Source organism: Aptenodytes patagonicus, chromosome 2, assembly GCF_965638725.1.
Source record: "Aptenodytes patagonicus chromosome 2, bAptPat1.pri.cur, whole genome shotgun sequence".
Lineage (NCBI taxonomy): Eukaryota > Metazoa > Chordata > Aves > Sphenisciformes > Spheniscidae > Aptenodytes > Aptenodytes patagonicus.
In genome coordinates, this window is record NC_134950.1 from 93,655,154 (window position 1) to 93,674,813 (window position 19,660).

Genomic DNA, 19,660 nt, shown 5'->3' on the forward strand with positions numbered 1-19,660 from the left:
TCCTACTCTTCACATTTGCAGATATACACAAGTCAAAGACACAGTAGCTAGTTGGGCAGTTTGATATAGGCAAGTGATGGAGATTGACCTAGCTTGATTTTCCTGAATGAAAATAATCTCAAAGTTATAACTATCATTTGCATCATCAAACTTAGGAAGTTTTATATGGGTAAATGAGTCGAGGACATGACTATATTGTTGCAGATTCATTCTTCTGACTCTGACAAATGCTTTTGTCTCCACAGATACAGACAGCAATTCTGAGGACTCTGGGAATCAAAATACAACCAGGTTTACAGGCTACAGTGCTGTCAGTTCATCAAATATGAACAAATCGTCTGCTCAGATCTCTTCAGTGAATAATGAAAATGGAAGCCTTTCAGAAGATCCTTTGAATGCAAAATTTCAACATATTTCCTTCATGCCTGCCTTACACTGTGTGATGCACAGCGCTGCCCAAAAGCCTGAAGCAGTTGTCCCGCCACCCATATCTGCAGATGGTAAAACAATGGGAATGCTTGTTACCACGCCTGTTGCTGTCTCGCCAGTGAGAGAGTCTGCAAATTCACCTCCTGGTGGAATGGGCCCAGTGACCTCTGGTGAACCTGAGAAACGCCTTGAGCTGATGGCTTCCCCGTTGCCCGTCCCATCCACTTTCCTTCCACATTCTGTCCAGCCTGGTAGCCCTGCTTTGCATTTGGCAATACATAGATTGAAAATGCCCTCTCCACAGGGATCATCGGAAAGTTGCACAGTTAATGGACCGCAGCAGCCGACAGGAAACTTAAGTATTGGTTCACCAAATACTGCCTTTATCCCAGTCCACAATCCAGGTAGTTTCCCAGGATCCCCAGTTCCTACTACAGATCCCATCACAAAACCTGCATCCCAGGTGGTAGGACTGAATCAAATGGTGCCTCACATTGAGGGAAACCCAGGAGCAATCCCTCAGCCTACCAATCTAAAGGTAGTTCTTCCAGCAGCTGGTCTCTCCACAGCAGCACCGCCACCTCCACCAGCTTCATACGCTTTGCCAGGCAGTCCTCATGCTACCAGTGTGTTGCCCAACCAGAATACAAACGTGCTAAACACTGTAGCGACTTCCTCACCACCTCAGTCAGCTGGCTTAGGTGTTGGTCAGGTCCAGTCCACTGTTCCTCCTGCAATACCTACACATACGCCAGGCCCTGCCCCTAGCCCGAGCCCTGCTTTAACACACAGCACTGCACAGAGTGACAGCACATCCTACATAAACGCTGTTGGAAATAATAACACTAACGGGACAATGTTACCTCCGCAGCAGTTGGGATCTGGTCCTTGTGGTTCTTGCGGACGTAGGTGTAGCTGTGGGACCAATGGAAGCCTTCAGATTAATAGCTATTTTTATCATAATCCACTTCATGGACAAGTCTACAGAGTTCCATCTTTCTTCACTCTGCCATCACTTTGCAATGGCAGCTACCTCAATCAAGCACATCAAAGCAATGGAACACAACTTCCTTTCTTCCTGCCTCAGTCTCCATATGCAAACGGGCTTATGCATGACCCAGTGATGGGGAGCCAAGCCAACTATGGTATGCAGCAGATGGCAGGATTTGGGAGGTTCTATCCTGTATATCCAGCACCTAACGTAGTTGCCAACACAAATGGGTCGGGACCCAAGAAGAATGGGAACGTTTCATGTTACAATTGTGGTGTAAGTGGACACTATGCGCAGGACTGTAAGCAGTCATCCATGGAGGCCAGTCAACAAGGTAATCATGATAACTCCCAGCGGACTTGCTTTTGAGTTTAGCAGTTTCTCTTTACCTTTCTGAATGTGCTGTTTCTGGTCTTGCAGAAAGGTGTGCGTGCGTGTGTATGTTTTGTGTAAATGGTTGTGCACTAGTGACCTGCTCTAAAACTGCAAAGTATCTTATCTATACCTGAAAATTTTGTAGAACAGTGCAAGGGAACGGGGTTCACAGCGTGAAGTTGAAAATGGGTATGATTTGGAGCTGGGAAGTCAAACTATATCAGTCCTAAATTGTCATTCTTTTTTCACTGGTTTGTTTTTGGCATTATGACGAGACTTGCATGTTGTTTCAATTTTTCCATTCCTGTTCAGTGTGTTTTTGGAGAGAATTCATTGGCAAAAAGTGAAAGATATCAATTACTGTCTATGATACAAACTTGGATTCTTAAGACTTGTGAGAATTTAAAAAAAACAAACCAACAGACTGGCCATTTGATAATTTTAACTCTTCTAAAGCTTCCCTTTGCACAATCAGCCATCCTTCTGTGCCCCATCATGCAATACATGAATGAAACACGCTTTAACTTTTCAGACAAGTTGCAGCAAAAAGGCAGAAACCAATTGGAACTAAAAATCAAAGGAATGGCTTCAGCCTTACATGCCATTTCTCTCTCCATCCAGAATAATGGAGAAAACGCAGTGTTTGCGTAGAGCATAAACTATTTTTGATTCTTGGCCTGTGCCCATTCTGACTTTACTTGTTTGGTCAGACTGGAACAGGAAAGGCGAACCTTGGTGGGGGTCTTCTTTTCCTTGCATTTTTCCGGTAAAGGTAAAGTCCTGTATCTACGGTCTATATCTTTTTTTAAACTTACAATTTTAGCAAGCAGATGAAAGAAAATAGTATAAAATCTTAGGACCTACTTTAAAAGGACTGGAGGATGATAGTGCCTTTTGAAGAGCATGTCCATTTTGATACCTTGTAGTGGTTTTGTAATCCATTTTAATTGTGAGCAGTGACTTAGTAGTTCTCTTTCCTGTTTTAGGCACTTACAGACTGAGATACGCACCTCCCCCTCCCCCTTCCAATGATACCTTGGATTCTGCAGACTGAAACAAGTAAACATTGCCTACTTAAACTGAAGCTTGGGAAATTGGGGGAAGGTTGGGGGCGGGGGGGGTTGGTCTTGTGTTTTGGGACATTCCCGGTTCTATATTCTTTTGGAATTTTTCATTGCTTTTGCACCTCTGTTCCATACAAAAGAAGAAAGCTGAGTCCCTGGTCTCCTCCTGGTTCAACAAAAGGCTTGCGTAATGCATGCAATTCAAACACACAGCCAAACAATCAAAAAGAGCATTCGAACCATGCTTTTGCACTGAAGACTTGAGACATGTGCAATGTTTACTGCATTTTTAAAAAAAAAAAAAAAAAATCCTCTGACCTCTGACATCACTGGTGGAGCAGCCATATGGTGAAAGAAGAAACTTGGTCATGTTCCCCACCACAATCTTCTTCCCTCCCTCCCCGTTCTCCTTATGCTGCTGTTTTATTTTCTTTCCCTGTTTGTCCACGTGGATTCGTTGGACTTGCATGAGTGTTTAGCAGTTCATACAGACCCTGCCCATACTCTAAATTAATGCTCATGAATTGAGGGGAGATGTTCAAACATCCTATTAGGAGAGTCCAAAGGAACACACAATACTGTATGTGTGCTGTATCTGAGAATAATACATATACACAGCTCTTGAGAGTCCCAAATAAATGAAAACACATAGAGCAGGAAGGGGCTGAAACTGTGTGGACTGGAACAGATTTAGAAAAATGAACGAGCTTAAATTGACAGATTTTTCTTCCATTGTAGCTTTTTAGCCTGTATGTTCAGCAACAAAGGTGAAAAAAATGGTATGAATGTTGTACTCAGTGTGTTTGCATTTGTAATGAAAGTTGACGGCATTTTTTCCTTTTTTAAAGCTATTCTACATCGTGTCAACACAGAATGAACGTTACTTGATTGAATATTTTTTCCTAAACTATTACAGTGTTGCATTGTACTTAGAATGTAAATGTTTTATTTCAAACTGAACAAAAGCTATGGTTTTCTACAAAATAGTCAGGTATTAGTATTAGAACCTGTCTACCAAATAGCAAAGTCACTATTTTATAACAATTTACCACTATGCGTAATTACGGTATAATGTGAAAGACTGAAATGAGTGTTAAGATGGTATTAATCATGTCAGTATCATGAGTAAGTAAGTTTAATGCTGCTGTATTTTTTATTTTATTTTTAAAAGCCAATATATGTACTAAATTGCTTCCAGGTAATATTTGATTTCCTAAAGTGCACTGAGGTTATCTGGAAGATGAGTGTATTTTTTGACTGCTGCATTCAACACCGATGAACAACTACCACTGTATATCCATAGGGTTTGGCATTCCTCACAGTTCATGGCAGAAATGTTTTTTCTTAAAATCAGACCTGGTGTCCGGTAGAGGGATGAAGTAAAATCAATCTTTGGTTCAGCCGTCTAATAAATTGCTAAACAAACAAAAAAAACTTGAAGAAAAAAAGCTTGATTACTACATTTCTTCATAGGTAGCATTTATATTTATAGCACCAGTGTACATTTTGAAACTTTTTTCTTGGAGGGGGGGAATGGGGAGGGAGGTAGATGAAAGCTTTAATTTAAAAAAGAAGTTTAAGTAGTAAATGAAAATTATTTTGATTAAAATTTTTATTTGATCTGGGTATTTTTGGACCACTTGAAATGAATGAACTGCGTTTGAGTTGAAGTGAGGGTGTTAAACCACCAATGGACTTGTATTGTGAATTACCTGCCAGTTGTACTTTATGGAACTTATTTTATGATTTAAAATACTGTACTGTAAATAGGAGGTATGTTACCTTCTCTTTATTTGTATGTTTACCATATACTTTGATATTTGAAATGTACTGGAAAGGTCACTTATATTTCTAGAAGAGATTGGATTTTATGCAACCTTTTTCCTTGAATTAACAGCAATAAAAAAAAAGAAAAAAAAAGTACGTGTGCAAGTAACTGTCCTTTATCATTGAGAACAATGAAATACGTGTGATGCTCTGCCGTGGGGTATAGGGATGGGATGGCGGAAGGTTTTGGCAAGCTACCATTTTGGTTGGAATCTGTCACTTTGAAGGCGAAGCTGAGAGTATTTGACTTCAGGTAAGGTCAGTCTTGTATCTGAAGTCAGGATACTGTCTCTTGATTTAAACTTCTTTAAGGTAGATAGATCTCTTGGGAGAAAGAGGATGACCTTGTGTGATAGACCCAGGACTTTGACCTAAGCTCTTTCAGAAGAGTTAAGCCTGTGTTATATTCTGATGGCTCCTGGATTTGGGCTAAAACCCAGTTTAAACGGGCTTTTTTTTGACTGCAGTGCAAATAATGTGTGTGCTGGGCATGTACTAACTGAAAGTGGTATCTTTCTTCTATCTGCTAAAATAAATGGAAGGACAACAGGAGTTGCCGGGAGTAGGGAAGAAGCTTAGAAATGTGCAGATTACAGCTGAAGGGTTTGATACGAATGAAGTACCCACATGTGCTCGGGTAGAAAGAGCAGGGTACTAATTACTCTGTCACCTCACTTTGCTGTATAGACAGCGCTTCTAATTCCTACTGCTTAGCAGCAGCTTATCTGCAGAGCTGAGGACCACAGACTATCTTAGATCTTTACCCCAGCTTACTACACAGAACAACCTACTTCCTGAGAAACCAGCTAACGTGATGAGAAGGCTCGAAGTTGCTGATGAACCTGACCTCTTTTCTTCAGGCAACTCCCATAATAATGGGGGGTTTTGAAACCCAGGTGTCATACAGACATCATCATACAGCTTCCATTTCTGCAAGTGTCTTGTGTCCCCTCCCTGGACACAAGGGAGTGCGTACACCTGTCCAAGGAATCTCTGAATTATCGTATTACTCTGAAAATGAAATCTGCTACCTACCATGCCATCTGAGTTGCTGATACTCTCGTTTGCCTGACTGACCATCTGTGCATGCTGCAAGCAACCCTGACTTTAATAGATCCTGGTTGGATCTATTGATTCAAAAATTTAAAAATGCATGCCCTCTGGCACAGCAAACAGTATAAAATGCCCCGTTCCTCTGATGCTTGTTTTGCTGGAGACCTAAGAGCACTCATACCTACCTCTCCTCTTTGGCTACACCACTACTATCTGGGCAATCGGGTTCAACTACAGCTGCAGTTCAAGAGAGATTCTCTCTCCTACCGAGTGGCTTGGAAACGGTTGAATGCCCTAAAGATAAATGAGAAAATCCTACTAGCTGGTCGGCCTGAGCAGCTACCCAGGTTGTCCAGGAGTGACTCCCGAGTACTGCGCTGCTCCCGGTTTGTATTGCCTGCTCCAGTGCTGCTGCAGATGGAAACCTGTTGTTTGAACAAAGCGTTTGGTTCCTAAAGCCGGAAGAGAAAATGAACAATGAGTCGGTCATGGACAGGATTGGGAAGATGAGAGCATAAGGGAATGCGATGATGCACACTGCTTGCTTATGAGTGAACAGGTGGCCTCATTTTCCCAGCTAAGAGGCCTTAGGACGGTAGTGGTGGCCTAATGCCTAGATCATGACTTAGCTGATACTCCTGAAGAGGTGAAGGAACAGAGGGCACAGGCATTGTGCCAAGGTAGATGGAAAGTAAAAGGTGCAGAAAGGTATGCTGAGAACTGCAAAACTCAACCGCTGCCAAGCTATTCCAGTTGTAGAGAGATGGAAGTACCATCGTAATTTGTTTCAGTTTTGCTCGCGGCTGCCTCTAGAGATGTGCTGACCTGGGCCTCCTGCAGCTGCTCTCCTGGAATAAGGTTGCCTAAATTCTGCGTGCACAAAAAAGCAGCTTTGCGCAATAGTGCTTCCTGCTCAGGGCTGGTAACTACGGCTGCTAGAATTAGGCACAATATATATAAAGGGTATGTGGACTGCGCTTGTGCTTGCGAGGAAGAAGAAGAGGTGTCCTAAAGGCGTAGGCCTGAGTTTATACTAGAGCTCGAGTGCTGCCTCAGTTACGTGGACAGGATGCAGGTACGAACATACAGTCCTGTGCTCCTCTGGCAAGGGAGGAAGGAAACGCACATCTCAAAGCGTTATTGCAGGGAGAGCGTGCTGCCTCTCTACCCGTGGCTGTTGTACGCCTCGGCTGCTAATCAGGGTAGAGGAACAGGGTTCTAGTTTTGATCCAGCCTTTGAGCTAACAGCTGCAGACAGTCGAGTTCTGTACATCGCTGTACATTGGAGTAGATGGGAGATCAAAATGTATGAACGGCTGTATTTGGACAGGCCGAAAGTCCACCTATGCCTGCATCCTGCCTCCAGCAATGATCAGTAGCAGATATTTAGGAAGAAAGTACTGTTAATAAAAAAAAAGAGAAAGACAAGGGGTAATTCTTGCAAATGTCTCCTAGCAAAATGAAATGAGTCTCTAAAGTTCATCTTCGCAATAGGTGGCAGCATAACTCTACCAGTGGAATATACGGGAACTTGTGAGGCACCACGTAAGGTGCTTCAGTTTAACTTGGTTTCAGCATCTTCGTGCCATCTAAGTAAGCTTACTTGGGGGATTTCTTTGACCTGTGATTTTGTAACGTTAGTTTCTGTAGGGTTTTCTCATGTTTATATATTTTCTCACATGAATTTCTCACTAATTGTTGTTTCTCAAAAAAATAAGCATGCTGAAGGCATATCTGAAGTATTAACTACCTAGAGCTAAAATAGCCCAGGTCTCATAGTGAAGACCCAGAGAATTGGAGCCAAATGTGAAAGCTGTGTCTTACGAACCACCGAGTATTAGAAATGGTTCTAGATATTTGTATTCATACAGTGAGGAATGCTTTCTGAAGCCCATATAGCCTTTTTTGCAAATCAGAATAATTCATGAGGGAGTCTGCTTATCTTTCAGGATAATTTCTCTTATTTGTCTCTCTCTACTTAGTCTGAAGGTCCACAATATAGTATTTAACATCAGATCAGATATTTATCTGGAATGTCTCATGCTCAGGAATGTGTTTCCCAAGAGATGGAACATAATAAACCCATTATTTTTAATATTGATACATCCTCCCTGACTAGTGTGAAGGGTCACTGTTGTCTGAACGGGGCAATAAAACAATGCACAAAAGCACAGGCTGAAAAAAAAATTGTTGAACTTGGTAAAAGGGTATAATAGCTGTATCTTAACCATTAGCGCATTCATTTTAGAACTCCCCTCTTTGATCTAAAATGGCCATTTTTATTGACTTCTAAAGTATGTTTTTTTCCAGAAACAGAGGATGTTGACGACCGATACGAAGTGAACAATTACTCCTACGATGCTGATTGGCGTGACTGATGAAAGATGGGGATTGCTGCGTCAAAAACTTATTTGCCATTTAATTTTCGTCTTAAAGTACTGGTTAGGGACTCCTTAGAAAAAAATAGTAGTATACATAATAAAACATCATTTACATAATAAAATATTATGCTTACATTATAATAGTCATATTTTACACCATTTGTAGTTTGAAAGTTAAACCGTGGTGTTTTCAACAACTTCAGATTTTTTTCTTGTTTTGACTGAAAACAAGTTTGGAAACTGATGGCATGTCTAGGTAGAGTAGTCAATATAACGTATACAATTAATTGTGTTGCTATCAAATTGCTCTTTTCCTTTTTTTATAGGTTTTTTTACAAGGTATGCACATGCGCCAGCAAAAGAGCAGACAGCTTAGCAGTGGGAAGACTTCTGGATGAAAACATCACGGGACTTACTTCAATTACTCCTTAAAGACCAGATCGGCTCTGAGGTGCATATTGACAAGGACTTCTAGGTATTTCAAACTGAGCGTGTAATCCAGGAAATCCTGGCCTCTGTCAACATAACGAAATAAAAACCTCCAATGAAAAGAGCAACAGAGTCTAAGGAGGGGAGGGGAAAGCAACAGCAATGCCAAAAAAATACCAGCAGGCCTTGGGGTGTGCTTGAGGTGAGAGTTTTCACACATCACTCGATTTCTTACCGCAGCTCAGATCCATTTCATAGCAAAGAACTCCAAAAAGCGATTGCATCTGTTTGGTACAAAACCAGCTGAATCCTGCATTTCACCACAGCGCAGCTGACCATATCGGACACGTAATAGAAGAGATGGCGCTTCCAGCAACCTGCATAAGGCTAATTTATGTGCACTTTGAACAGACTATAATAATACATTTAAAATCTTACGGTGTTCATAATTCTTACGGCTACACAGAGTTGTCAGCTAGCTAAAACACCCTTTAGAGTGTTGTCTCCCTTTGACTTGTTTTCCATTTTTCATTTGTGTGTTTGCCTTTTTTTTTTCATCTTGCTTTTGCCCTGATTAGCCTTTTAAAATCTCTTTTACATGCATGCTAGAACCATGCACGTGATGGAGGGCCATTTCAAATGCTTTAATCCATGGTAGGCAAACTCCCAGACAATAATATTGAAAACTTGCTAATCCAAAATAAAATAGCCTGTGCAAGGGGGTAACTATTTCAGCGTGAGCCTGTGCCAGTACCTGCCACTGCAAAGGCAGCTAAATGGGAGCTGGACTTAGCATTGCACTTGGAAACCACCACATTTTTCTTCCTTTCTGAGGAAGGATATCTTACTTCTAGCAAGTTCTCAGGTGAAGGAGGCAAAGAATGGGATGTCAATTTAGAGTTAGACAGGAAAACAAATGTGCTTGGCTACTCCACAACTAAAGCGCGATGCCCAAAGGCTGTCATGCCTCCAGCGCCGCTGGAGAGAGCGGCTACCCTGAGACGCGACATAGCTGTCGCTTTGTCCAAGCCAGAGCTGCCTAGCCAGGTTGCTAGAGACTTATGACAGCGTTTTCCTAAATTTTTGTTCTCGACCGTGGAAGAGAATACTGTGATGCTTTTATTGCCATCTATTGCCAGCAGGTTCTTGATGCCGGTGCCTGCACGGGACAACCAGAGGATCTGCCGTGCTTCTCCACCGCCTAGCGCAGGCCTGGCAGGTTCGCAGAAGCAGGGCAGTTATCTCCCGATTGGCACTCTGCCTACTGGCTAAGGACAAGGGCACCGCTGCCCAAAACCTGGCACAGGTTTTTAAAGAAAGAGGGTGCTGATGTTCAATTTCTGAAGTTTTTTTCAGGCACCTGAGCGACGCCTGTTTTCATTTGCACCGACAGCCCCATCGTTTCTGGTAAAGACCACAGAAGCAGGAGGTGTTCGGCAGTTGGAAGATTAGTTCACTTCAGCAGCGACCATCCTGTGGCTTACAGGTTATATGTCACCCTGCATTTAGCTGGTGACCTGCCCTGACCCCCCTGCTCTTCCCAGAGCACCTCAGATCCCCTCGGGCAGGGGAGTGCCACCTCTTGGTCAGTGGCAGGTGAAGGCACTGCAGCTAGATAGTTTTAAAGCAGGTTTTGATTTGTGCATGGGTGGGGGGGTATAACATGCTGCACATGATGCCAGAGGAGCGGGCACTGGGATCGGGAGCCACGCAGGGACCGGGACTGCTCAGTGGAGGTCTGTGCTGCAGAAGCTTCGTTTCCAAATTTCAATCGTTTCTGCTTTTCTGTTCAATTTTAAAAGCAAAAGCCTTCCTAACCAGTAGTCTTCTCGCAAGCAAGTACAGCAAGGTTTGGGACAGAGTAGGTCAAGCCAGCCCGACAGTACCAATGGTGTGTATAGCCAGAGTGTGGGCACCTAGAAAGTTTAACCAGTTATTTGAGCCTTTACTTCTTTTTTTCCCAAAAAAACCTTGATTTATGACTTAAAGTTTCATCTTTCAGCTCCTCAGTGCACATCTTTAATCAGTTTTAGACAACTTCCATATTCAAAAGACTTCAGGCTTACTCAGGCAGAGGGAAAGCTATGTGAGCCCTCTTCCCTCCCATCCCCACCGTGCATTGTCACTCACCCCCAATTTTTCAGCGGTTCTTTGTTTGGAAATGCATCTAGTTTCCTTCTGAACTCTTTAAAGCTCCTTACTTCCATGATGGACGTGGGTAACGTATTCCATATGCTCGCTTCCCTTTGGTCGGCGAGCTCTTCCCGTCCCTGTCTCTGATGGAGGGACGTGCCAGGCTCCTCCTGTTGCCACTTGAAAGCTGGGGAGCACCCTTGGTTCTTTAATAAAATTAAATAAAATTAATTTTGCTTCAAATGCTCTTTCGCTTGAGCTGTACCCAGCGTTGCTTTGCTCTGCATAGGTGTTTGCATATCATGCTGTAATTGTTTCATCCATGCCAGGATATTATTTTTACAGCTGGCCATGCCTTTGATACAAGGAAACATGAGAGTTTAAAGGCAGGAGAGGGAGCGATGGCGGGGGAGCCACTGCAGCTGTCTGCGCCGTCCCTGAGCGGGGAGCCGCACTTCACCGACCTGCCGCGCAGAGCACCAGCAGGGTGTTTTTTCAATAAAGGACGTGGAAAAAACAAGCCAAAGCTAATGCAAAAATGAACAGCTGACATCATCAGGGCCTTGGGAGCACTAATAGGCCCTAATGAGCCTGCCCAGCCTCCCCCTGGGCCTCCACCCACCCTGCCCTGCCCTGGGCCCAGCAGCCCCAGTTTAGCTCAGCTGGGGGCTTTGATGCCTGCTGGAACGATACTGTCCGTGTGCCTCATCCCAGTTAAGTGGTGGATGGGTCTTCCCAGGTGGGTCTCAGACCCATGTTGTAGGTGTCCCCCTCTTTCCAGAACCCCTGGGTGGACCCTGGACCTGCCCCACCAATGCACCTGGTCTGGGGCTGTCGACGGACCCGTGCCCAGCCACTGGCTCTGCTGGGGGGCTGCCGGCTCGCTCTCCTGCAGCTCCCTGGTGAGCACGGTCCAGTGTCTTGCACAGCTCACCTCTTCATCTCCTGTGGGCGCCTTCTGCAAAACCCCTTCCAGGTAGGTAATGGTTTGCTTCTTACTGGTTCTGTATCGGCTATGGGCTAAAGCGCTGTGGGTGGCAAATAAAAGAGAGACGGAGGTCATCCAGTTTGTAGAAGACGCCATTTTAAGTGTTGAGAATTGCAGCAAAACCGAAGAGCAAAATGCAGCTGAGGAAAGGGGAGATGGAAAGAATCAGACTAAAATGTAGCTATTACAGTCACTAAATATTGTTTATTTAAGGCTGGTTCAGGTTCCAATTCAGTCCCAGGTACTCTTGAGCTAACTTCTGTCATGCAACAAATGGAAAGCCAAAACAATGCGGTGCTGATTGAGCCAGCTGTGTCTCTCCAGTGAAGTAAACAGGGCTTTGCAGCTACACTTTTATGCAAGTATTTTTGCAGCAGTGCAGAAGCCATTAAACTGTGTGATTATGGATTTCACCACTCATTTGAGACCTATTAAAGGTAAGGTATTGCATAGTGCGCCTGAGGCAGCAGGGACAGGTGAAAGAGAGCAGATTTCGCTCTGGACCGCCACTGCCTTATCAGAGAAAGCAAAATACATTTTTCTAACGTACAGATACCATAGCCTCAGCTAAAAACTCATTTGCCAGCACTTGTCAGCACGTGGGGTCTAAAGTGTCACTTTTCCCTCCCTGAGACAAAGAGCAGCAATAATCCTGTGGCACTGCCTTACCAATGTGAATGCAAATGCATTATGAGTGAGGGTTGTTTTATTGCCAGAGATGTTTCTAGCCTACGGGCTGCTTGTTCCCAATCTAGGGCTTTGCCTGCCCTTTGTTTTATCTATTGAGCCCTCCAGCCGGGCTCTTGCAGGTGGGGTATGTGGATAGCACCTGGGAGGAGCAACTTGGGCTCGGCTGGGCACAACTATCCAAATGAAAGATAAAGTCGTTTGTCCCTTCATCTCTGTTTCCATTGTGCTGCCTCTGTTGGGCCTTCTCTCATCTTCTCATTTTTGGCCTGAAACCCTACTGTGCTACCACCTCCTGTGTTCTTCCTTGTACCTGTTCGCTTCCAGTGAGGCAATTGGGTCAGCCGCTAAAATCCCTGCTTCCAGGTCTGCCACTGGGCGTGTTGGACAGTACTTTCTCTTCTCCGGTTGTGCCGTTTTCCCGTGGTTTCCCTCCGTTTCATCCCTTGCGAATGCTGTACTCTGCTGTTTGTCTGCCTCAGCACATCCACAAAGACCTTGTTCTATCCTGCTTTTTTTGGATTTCACTGGCTGTGAGTAATTTCCCAGAGCTATCTTTTCATTCATTTATGTATTTTATTTCTGTGTTATTTATTTTAGCATTGTGTTATGTTAGGATGATGTCATGTTTTGGCTCAAAAAGTTTTAAAAGTTCAGAAAAGGTAACTGGGGACAAGCTCGCTCCCCAGACTCATTTTCTTCTGAGCATCAAGCAGATTGGCCTTGTCTTCTCATGCATGGTGAACATCGGTTACAGCGGGGAGACAAGGCCCGCCTGTGTCCAGGGCACAGGACGTTGGACAGGAGTGTAGGTGTCGTTTCTGTCTCCAGTGGGATTTAAGTGGAAACTCGGGCACAGGCGAGGTCGTCACGTTGGTGGTCACTGGAGCTAAGTGGGTGGCAGGAGGACAGCTGACCTCTATACTAGCATGGCATGAGGTGGAAGTGCACGTGTATTTGGGACGCTTCTGCTGCCCCAGAGACCAAACCAGAGCTGAGCTTGGCTGTGTTACAGCCCATGGGGAATGCGAGGCTCACACACGACCAGCGGTGGAAATCCAACCTGGTGCAACAGGCAGATCTCGGTGGCTCTGCTGTGCCCTTGTCCTGCTTGCTCTGCCTGGAAACTGGATGTTTCTCCTCCCCAAGGTATTTGGGGCATCTGCTTGAGGCAAAGGACCTCTGAAGCCACCATCAGTGTGGGGGGTTGAGGCTCTCCTCCCTTGACAGGCTTATCTCTCTCTTCTATTAAAAACAAAACCCAACAACTTGTTTTTTTTAAAGACAGGCTGAGAGTGCTTCTCCTTTGCTCTAAAATTTCATGTCCTCATGCTGAAGTTCCAGCTGAAAACAGAGCAGCAGTAAAAACCTCTCAGGTGAACGTATGCAGATGAAACGCAAGCTAAGAAATGCGGTTCACACCTGCCCTGCCCTCAAGGTGCTGAATGGCTTTTGCTCCTGTACCTCTTGCAGCTCCCACTGCTGGGCTCAGCAGCTCCCAGTGAACACCTGCGAGGTGGGAATATGTCTCCATATCCTGCCCTGACCCAGCCAGTGCTGCGAGTCCCACAGGTCTCAGCTGTCCCTCAGGACTACGCTTCAGCTGGTGGCCTCCCATCTCCATCGCTGATATGTCCAAATACCCTCCACAAGCATGCAAAACAAGATCTGTGGGACATCCCCCTTCTGGATCTATCATGACAATTCCTTAATAAGCTGCTATCTTCTCCTGTCCTACTTAATGCTGTGTTTGTTATCATAGACAGGGGCCTCGATTCAGTAGCCCACGCATAGATGTCTAGCATCATTTGAGAAACCTTGGCACACCCCAGCGGGCCTCCAGCTGCCTCTCCAGACACGTGCGTGTCTCCTGTATGTCTTGAGCCTTATTTTCTATCCCTGCATCGCTGCCACAAGTAGCTGTGGGTGACTTGGGTGGCAGTGAGACGCCCCAGTGCAGGCAGCTGAAGGAGGCCCTTGCTGCACACCCTTTACAGTGGGAGCAATGGACAAAATTAACAATTATCAACTTATATCAATTGATTATCAATTTTTATCAATTTTCTTCCTCTGTTGTGCTAGCTACAAGTGGAATTGCATCCAAACAGAGGCACACCTGCCAGCATCTGATAGCTGAGCTTGGCACCAGTGCTTCTGATGTGACTCCTTTCTCCCTCTGGTGCTGCACGCTCCCGTTCTGTGCTTTTTCCTTTGCTCTGAACATGTCATGTCCCTTGTGAGGAGGGTGCACGCAGCCACACGCCTCACTCCCTGTCCCGTCCTGTTCTGCATCCTGCCACTATCCAGCTGTGGGGATGTTCGTGGCATGGGGCTTTTTTCCTTCTTTTTTTAAGCCTCGAGGATGTAGCTACAGTATGTATAGGGGTCCTAAAAATCCAGTTATCTGAGCACTTAGGAATTCTCTCTGTAATTAATTCCATCCCTCTGTGAGACACAGAGATGCTTTTGTCCCCTGACTGTAAACAGAGGTACAAAGCTGAAGGCATAAATCACGTTGTCTGCAGTAGGCATTGGCTTTGGGAGAAAAGCAGGTGCCTAGTGTTAGGAGCCCAGGGCTACGTCCATACTCCTAAATCAGGCCTGTTCCCTGACCTGATGGTGCACAGTGCCACTCGGCCCCAGGCAGCTGACCCCTCTGCCCCGCCATGCACGGTGGCCTCCCCGTGCTGCCTCTTGGGCACCTGCCTGCGCCGTTGCTGGGACTGCTGCCCAGGAGGGCGCAGCTGGGCTCCGGCAGGGTGATGCTGCGGCATGTGCTGGTGGTGGACCTGGGTCCTCTGTGCGCCTCCCGGACCTGTGTAGGTACATCCCTGCATCCTTGGTGTAGTTGGGGGTGAGGAAAGTCAGGGAAGGAAAGGGGGGGATGAGAGCACCCGAGTTAGATGCCAAATGCGAGTTTAAGAAAGAGCGTGAATCCCCGCTTTCAGAGCAAAAAAAGCACTGATGAGTTATTCTGTAGGCAATTAGGAGGAATTTCTGTATTGGTAGCCCTTGTCCTTATGGGAGATTTCAACTTCCCAGACATCAACTGGGAATATCACACTGCTGTGACGAGCAGGTCTTGGAAATTCTTGAAGTTTGTAGGAGATAACTTCTTGGCACACTGAGTACCTGTGACAACTAGGAAAGATGCCCTCCTAGACTTGCTATTTGTGAATAGAGAAGGACTCGTGGGGGATGTGGTGGTAGGTGGCTGTCTTGGCCACAGTGATTGTGAAATGGTTGAGTTTAAAATTTTCAGTGTAATGAGAAAAAAGGACAGCAGGGTTGCTACCCTGGACTTCACGAGAGCAAACTTTAAGCTCTTCGGGGAGCTATTTAGCAGAGTACCCTGGGAATCTGCTTTTGAGGGCTTAGAGTCCACGGGTGCTGGTCAGTCCTCAAGAACCACCTTTCAGAAGCACAGGAGCGGGCAATTCCACTGTGTTGTAAGTCACCATTTCAGAAAGTGGCTGGAAAGCGGAGGGAGTAAGCGGGGATGGAGGGCCCTCTGCGCTGAAGCTTGCAGGTAGTTTGACGCTGTGTGAGCTGCTCTTGCTCATCCCGGTGAGGTTTCCACTCGGAAATCTGAGACAGGTGCTTCATATACCAAAATGAATTCATTTTCTGCCTTAGACCCATCACATTAACTTTCTCCTCTGTTGCTGTATGTGTCGACACAGCTGCCGAGAGAGGGTCGGTGCACCCACTTCAGCTGCACTGTGGGTAACGAATCCGGTACCTTCTCCCCCAAACTTAGTCCTCTCTTCCCCTCTCTGAAACCTGAAATAAGAAAAGCTCCTTTAAGTCACAAAATAAAAAATGAGAAAATAGCTGCTTTGTAGACAAAACTGGCTACTCTCTTTTAGTGCAAGTCAGTGGTGGCTTCTGCAAAGGCTTCCAAAAATCTCTTCCCAAGAGCTATGGGATTGTGCCTATAGAATATACGGACAGCTCCACCACACGCTTAGTCTGAGATGCAGTGTAGGTTGTGTGAGCTTGGTTGGCCAGAAATAGAGGGCAGAGTTAGCCCTCACTGTGTGCAGCCTTTCTGAACAGGGAAACGAGTACAATAGTAATTGGCTTAATTTCCGTACTGCCTCCAGTCTGCCTCACAGAGGGGTTTTAATGCTTTTACTTATGGCAATTGCTCCTGCGAGTCCTGGGTTGGTGATTTTGTGAGCGGGAGCCTCGGCTTTCATTTGCTTCCCATTCAGGGTCCCTTTGCCAGCGTAACCCCCCTGCTGCCAGTGCCGCTTCCTTGGCTGCGTGTGGTCCTTTTGCCAAATCGTGACTTTTTTTATTTTTTGGTTAACATCAGAATAGAGCTGCGGAATAATTGCTCTTTCACTTTCCTCTTAAATAGGCCACGCTGCTCGTCTGCATAAATGTTCTCTTCATGCATCTTGTCACTCTGCCTCGCAGGCTTCCTTGTAGGGGAAAAAAATACCAACCCACTTTATTTTTTTAAAAAGATGCCTTTTCTTCCTCGTGAATTGCCCTTGCTCTGTGTGATAGCCAGCAATTGGCCCCAAAGGATGAATACCAAGCAGCTTTGCCAAGGTGCAATTCAGTTATAAGACATGCCGTATATCCGGGGCTGTCCTGGAAGACCTTGAGGGCAGGGGGATTGAATCTGGGGAGGAAGGCCACCTTGGCAGCTCCACCCCGCTCAAGCACTCGACCTAAAGCCAAAGCCAGGTTTTAGCCACTGGTGTGCAAATCCCACTGACACGGGAGGATGAGTCGTGGATGCAAGTCAGTCTTCTCCAGGATGAAAGCTTTTGCTGTCAAGCTATTCAAAGGGAAACATCCCGAGGCTGAAATCCGCTGGTGTGCACCAGCTCCTGTTCCGGAGGCCGGCCGCGTGCCTCAGCTTGCCTCAAACCTGCAGCCAGCAAAGGGCAGGGAGGGATGGAGGGAGCGCTGGGGGAAGGGTAGGGAGGAGCAAGAAAGGCTTTGCAAAGCTGGCCGCAGTGCCCCTGCCCTGCTCCTCCTTGCCTGCCTGCCCAGAGGCAAATGTGATCGTCTCAAATGTGATAGGATTTGGCCATGGACCATGCAAAGCTCTGGCTCTACCACGAAGCATAGCACCAAGGAGCTTTCCCTCTGTCCTGGTTTCGGCTGGGATAGAGTTTTCTTCCTAGTAGCTGGTACAGTGCTGTGTTTTGGACTTAGGATGAGAATAATGTTGATAACACACCGATGTCTTAGTTGTTGCTAAGCAGTGCTTACACTAGCCAAGGACTTTTCAGTTTCCCATGCTCTACTGACTGAGAAGGCTGGAGGTGCACAAGGAGCTGGGAGGGGGCACAGCCGGGACAGCTGACCCAAACTGGCCAAAGGGACATTCCATACCATGTGACGTCGTGCTCGGCATATAAAGCTGGGGGAAGAAGGTGGAAGTGGGGGGACATTGGGAGTGATGGCGTTTGTCTTCCCAAGTAACCGTTACACGTGATGGAGCCCTGCTTTCCTGGAGGTGGCTGAACACCTGCCTGCCAGTGGGAAACAGTGAATGAATTCCTTGTTTTGCTTTGCTTGTGTGCGCGGCTTTTGCTTTCCCTATTAAACTGTCTTTATCTCAACCCATGAGTTTTCTCCTTTTTACCCTTCTGATTCTCTCCCCCCTCCCACTGGGGGGGAGTGAGCGAGCGGCTGGGTGGTGCTTAGTTGCCGGCTGGGGTTAAACCACGACACCCTCCTTGCTGAAGTACTTGCCTGCAGAGATCATACAACTGATCATGTCCAATAACGTTTATGCGACCTGATTATTTATCAGAATAAAAGCTGGCTCAGCCTTCAATGCTGGTTAGCTTTTATTGTGATGTTTTCCCAATGCACAGAGGCCACCTTGAAGGAAATGCATGGGGAAGACCAGACTGTGCGCAAGGCTGGACGGTGCACCATGCTGGGCTGAAGCTCATGACATTCTCACAGAGCCAAGGTGGAGCTTGTTACCAAATAAAAAAGGTATAAGTCGGACCACGAGGAAAAATAAAGAGCGTGGAAGAGGGAGGATGCATGTGGGAGCAGCGCCCATGCCTGTAGGGGCGAGGAAAGCGGGGTGCGAGAAGCTGCTTGGCTCACCTTGTGTGACTGCACATTCAGAGGAAAAAAGGAGTGGCACAAAAGCATGACCTGAGATCGCTGCTGCAGGCTGTGCCTTGCTTTACAGGCATTGAGGTAAGGGCAAGGAGTTTTGCATTTTAAAATGGTGAAGAGGAATGTAGGGGCTTAAGAGACATCCTGAGAGTCCAGTTCGAGACTGCAACCTGTACCATCACCCACAGCTCGCTGTAGACTCCTGCTACAGACTGCCCTAGCTCTGTTATAGAGGTAATTAGGCTGGATTTTGTCCTGCTTCTCTCAGTTGTTTCGGAGCCTCGTTGCTCTGACGATTAGAAACCAGATAAGAAGATGGGAGCAGCCACGTGGGGTCAGCTGAAGGATCCTTCTGAGTATCATATGTCCAGCATTTGTCAGTAGCGTATTTAAACAGGAAAAGTAAAATCCCTTAAATTGAGAAGTTAGAATATAGCCAAACCAAACAAACTATCAGCCTCTCTGGAAGAAAACACATGGTATTTGTGAGGCCACATCTAAGTGTACCGTGTCCAGCTGTAGGGTCCTTGGTACAAGAGGAGCATTGACGTTACCAGCACAAGTCCAGCAGAAGGACACGGTGTACCAGAAGAGGATGGGAGAGATGGGTTTGTCCAGCCTGAAGAAGAGAAGGCTGAGAAGGAGACCTTACTGCTATCTGCAGCTACCTAATGGCTGCTCACAGGAAATATAGAGCCAGAGTCGTCTTGGAAGGGCACAGTGAAAGGATCAGGGACACCAAATGGAAGTTACATCCAAAGAAATCCCAATTAGACATTAGGAAACAATTTTCACAGGGATGGTGGTCAAACCATCTCCCACAGAGATGCACAAAACTCTCCTGAACAAAGCCTTGCTCTGACTTTGAAGCGAGCTGTGCTTTGGGTAGACATTGGGCCAGACGGTCCCTTCCAACCTTAATTGTTGTGTGGTTCTATGTTTTATTCATAGGTACACCTGATTTTATTTTTTTTTTACATGTATAGCTGCAGTTCAGGCAACTACAACTGTAATCACCATTGTCTAGCACCTCCCATAACAAGACTCCTTTTTCACTTTCTTGTGATGTTACCAGATGGCATTCGTTTAGGTTGAAATTGTCAGAGACGCTCTTTGCATAGCATCTTTTCTTTCAGTACATTCACCTCTTTCCCTTTGCCGTTCCAGTTTACATGCTCTAACTGTTTCAAAGAACAAG

General features: G+C 45.9%; 1 protein-coding gene across 4 annotated transcripts in view; it reads left to right on the top strand.

The window, feature by feature from the left end:
- ZCCHC2 (zinc finger CCHC-type containing 2) overlaps window positions 1-8,666 on the top strand; it is a 48,770-nt gene extending 40,104 nt beyond the window's left edge. For 3 of the 4 annotated variants that reach the window (XM_076330413.1, XM_076330416.1, XM_076330417.1), the window contains 2 exons: window positions 246-1,754; window positions 2,782-4,782. In XM_076330413.1, coding sequence (XP_076186528.1) covers window positions 246-1,754; window positions 2,782-2,849 — 1,577 coding nt within the window. In that variant the 3' untranslated portion in view covers window positions 2,850-4,782. Of the gene's footprint in view, window positions 1-245; window positions 1,755-2,781; window positions 4,783-8,446 lie in introns of those variants that run through there. The other variant, XM_076330414.1, reaches the window with a different exon arrangement.
- The last annotated feature ends 10,994 nt before the right edge of the window (window positions 8,667-19,660 follow it).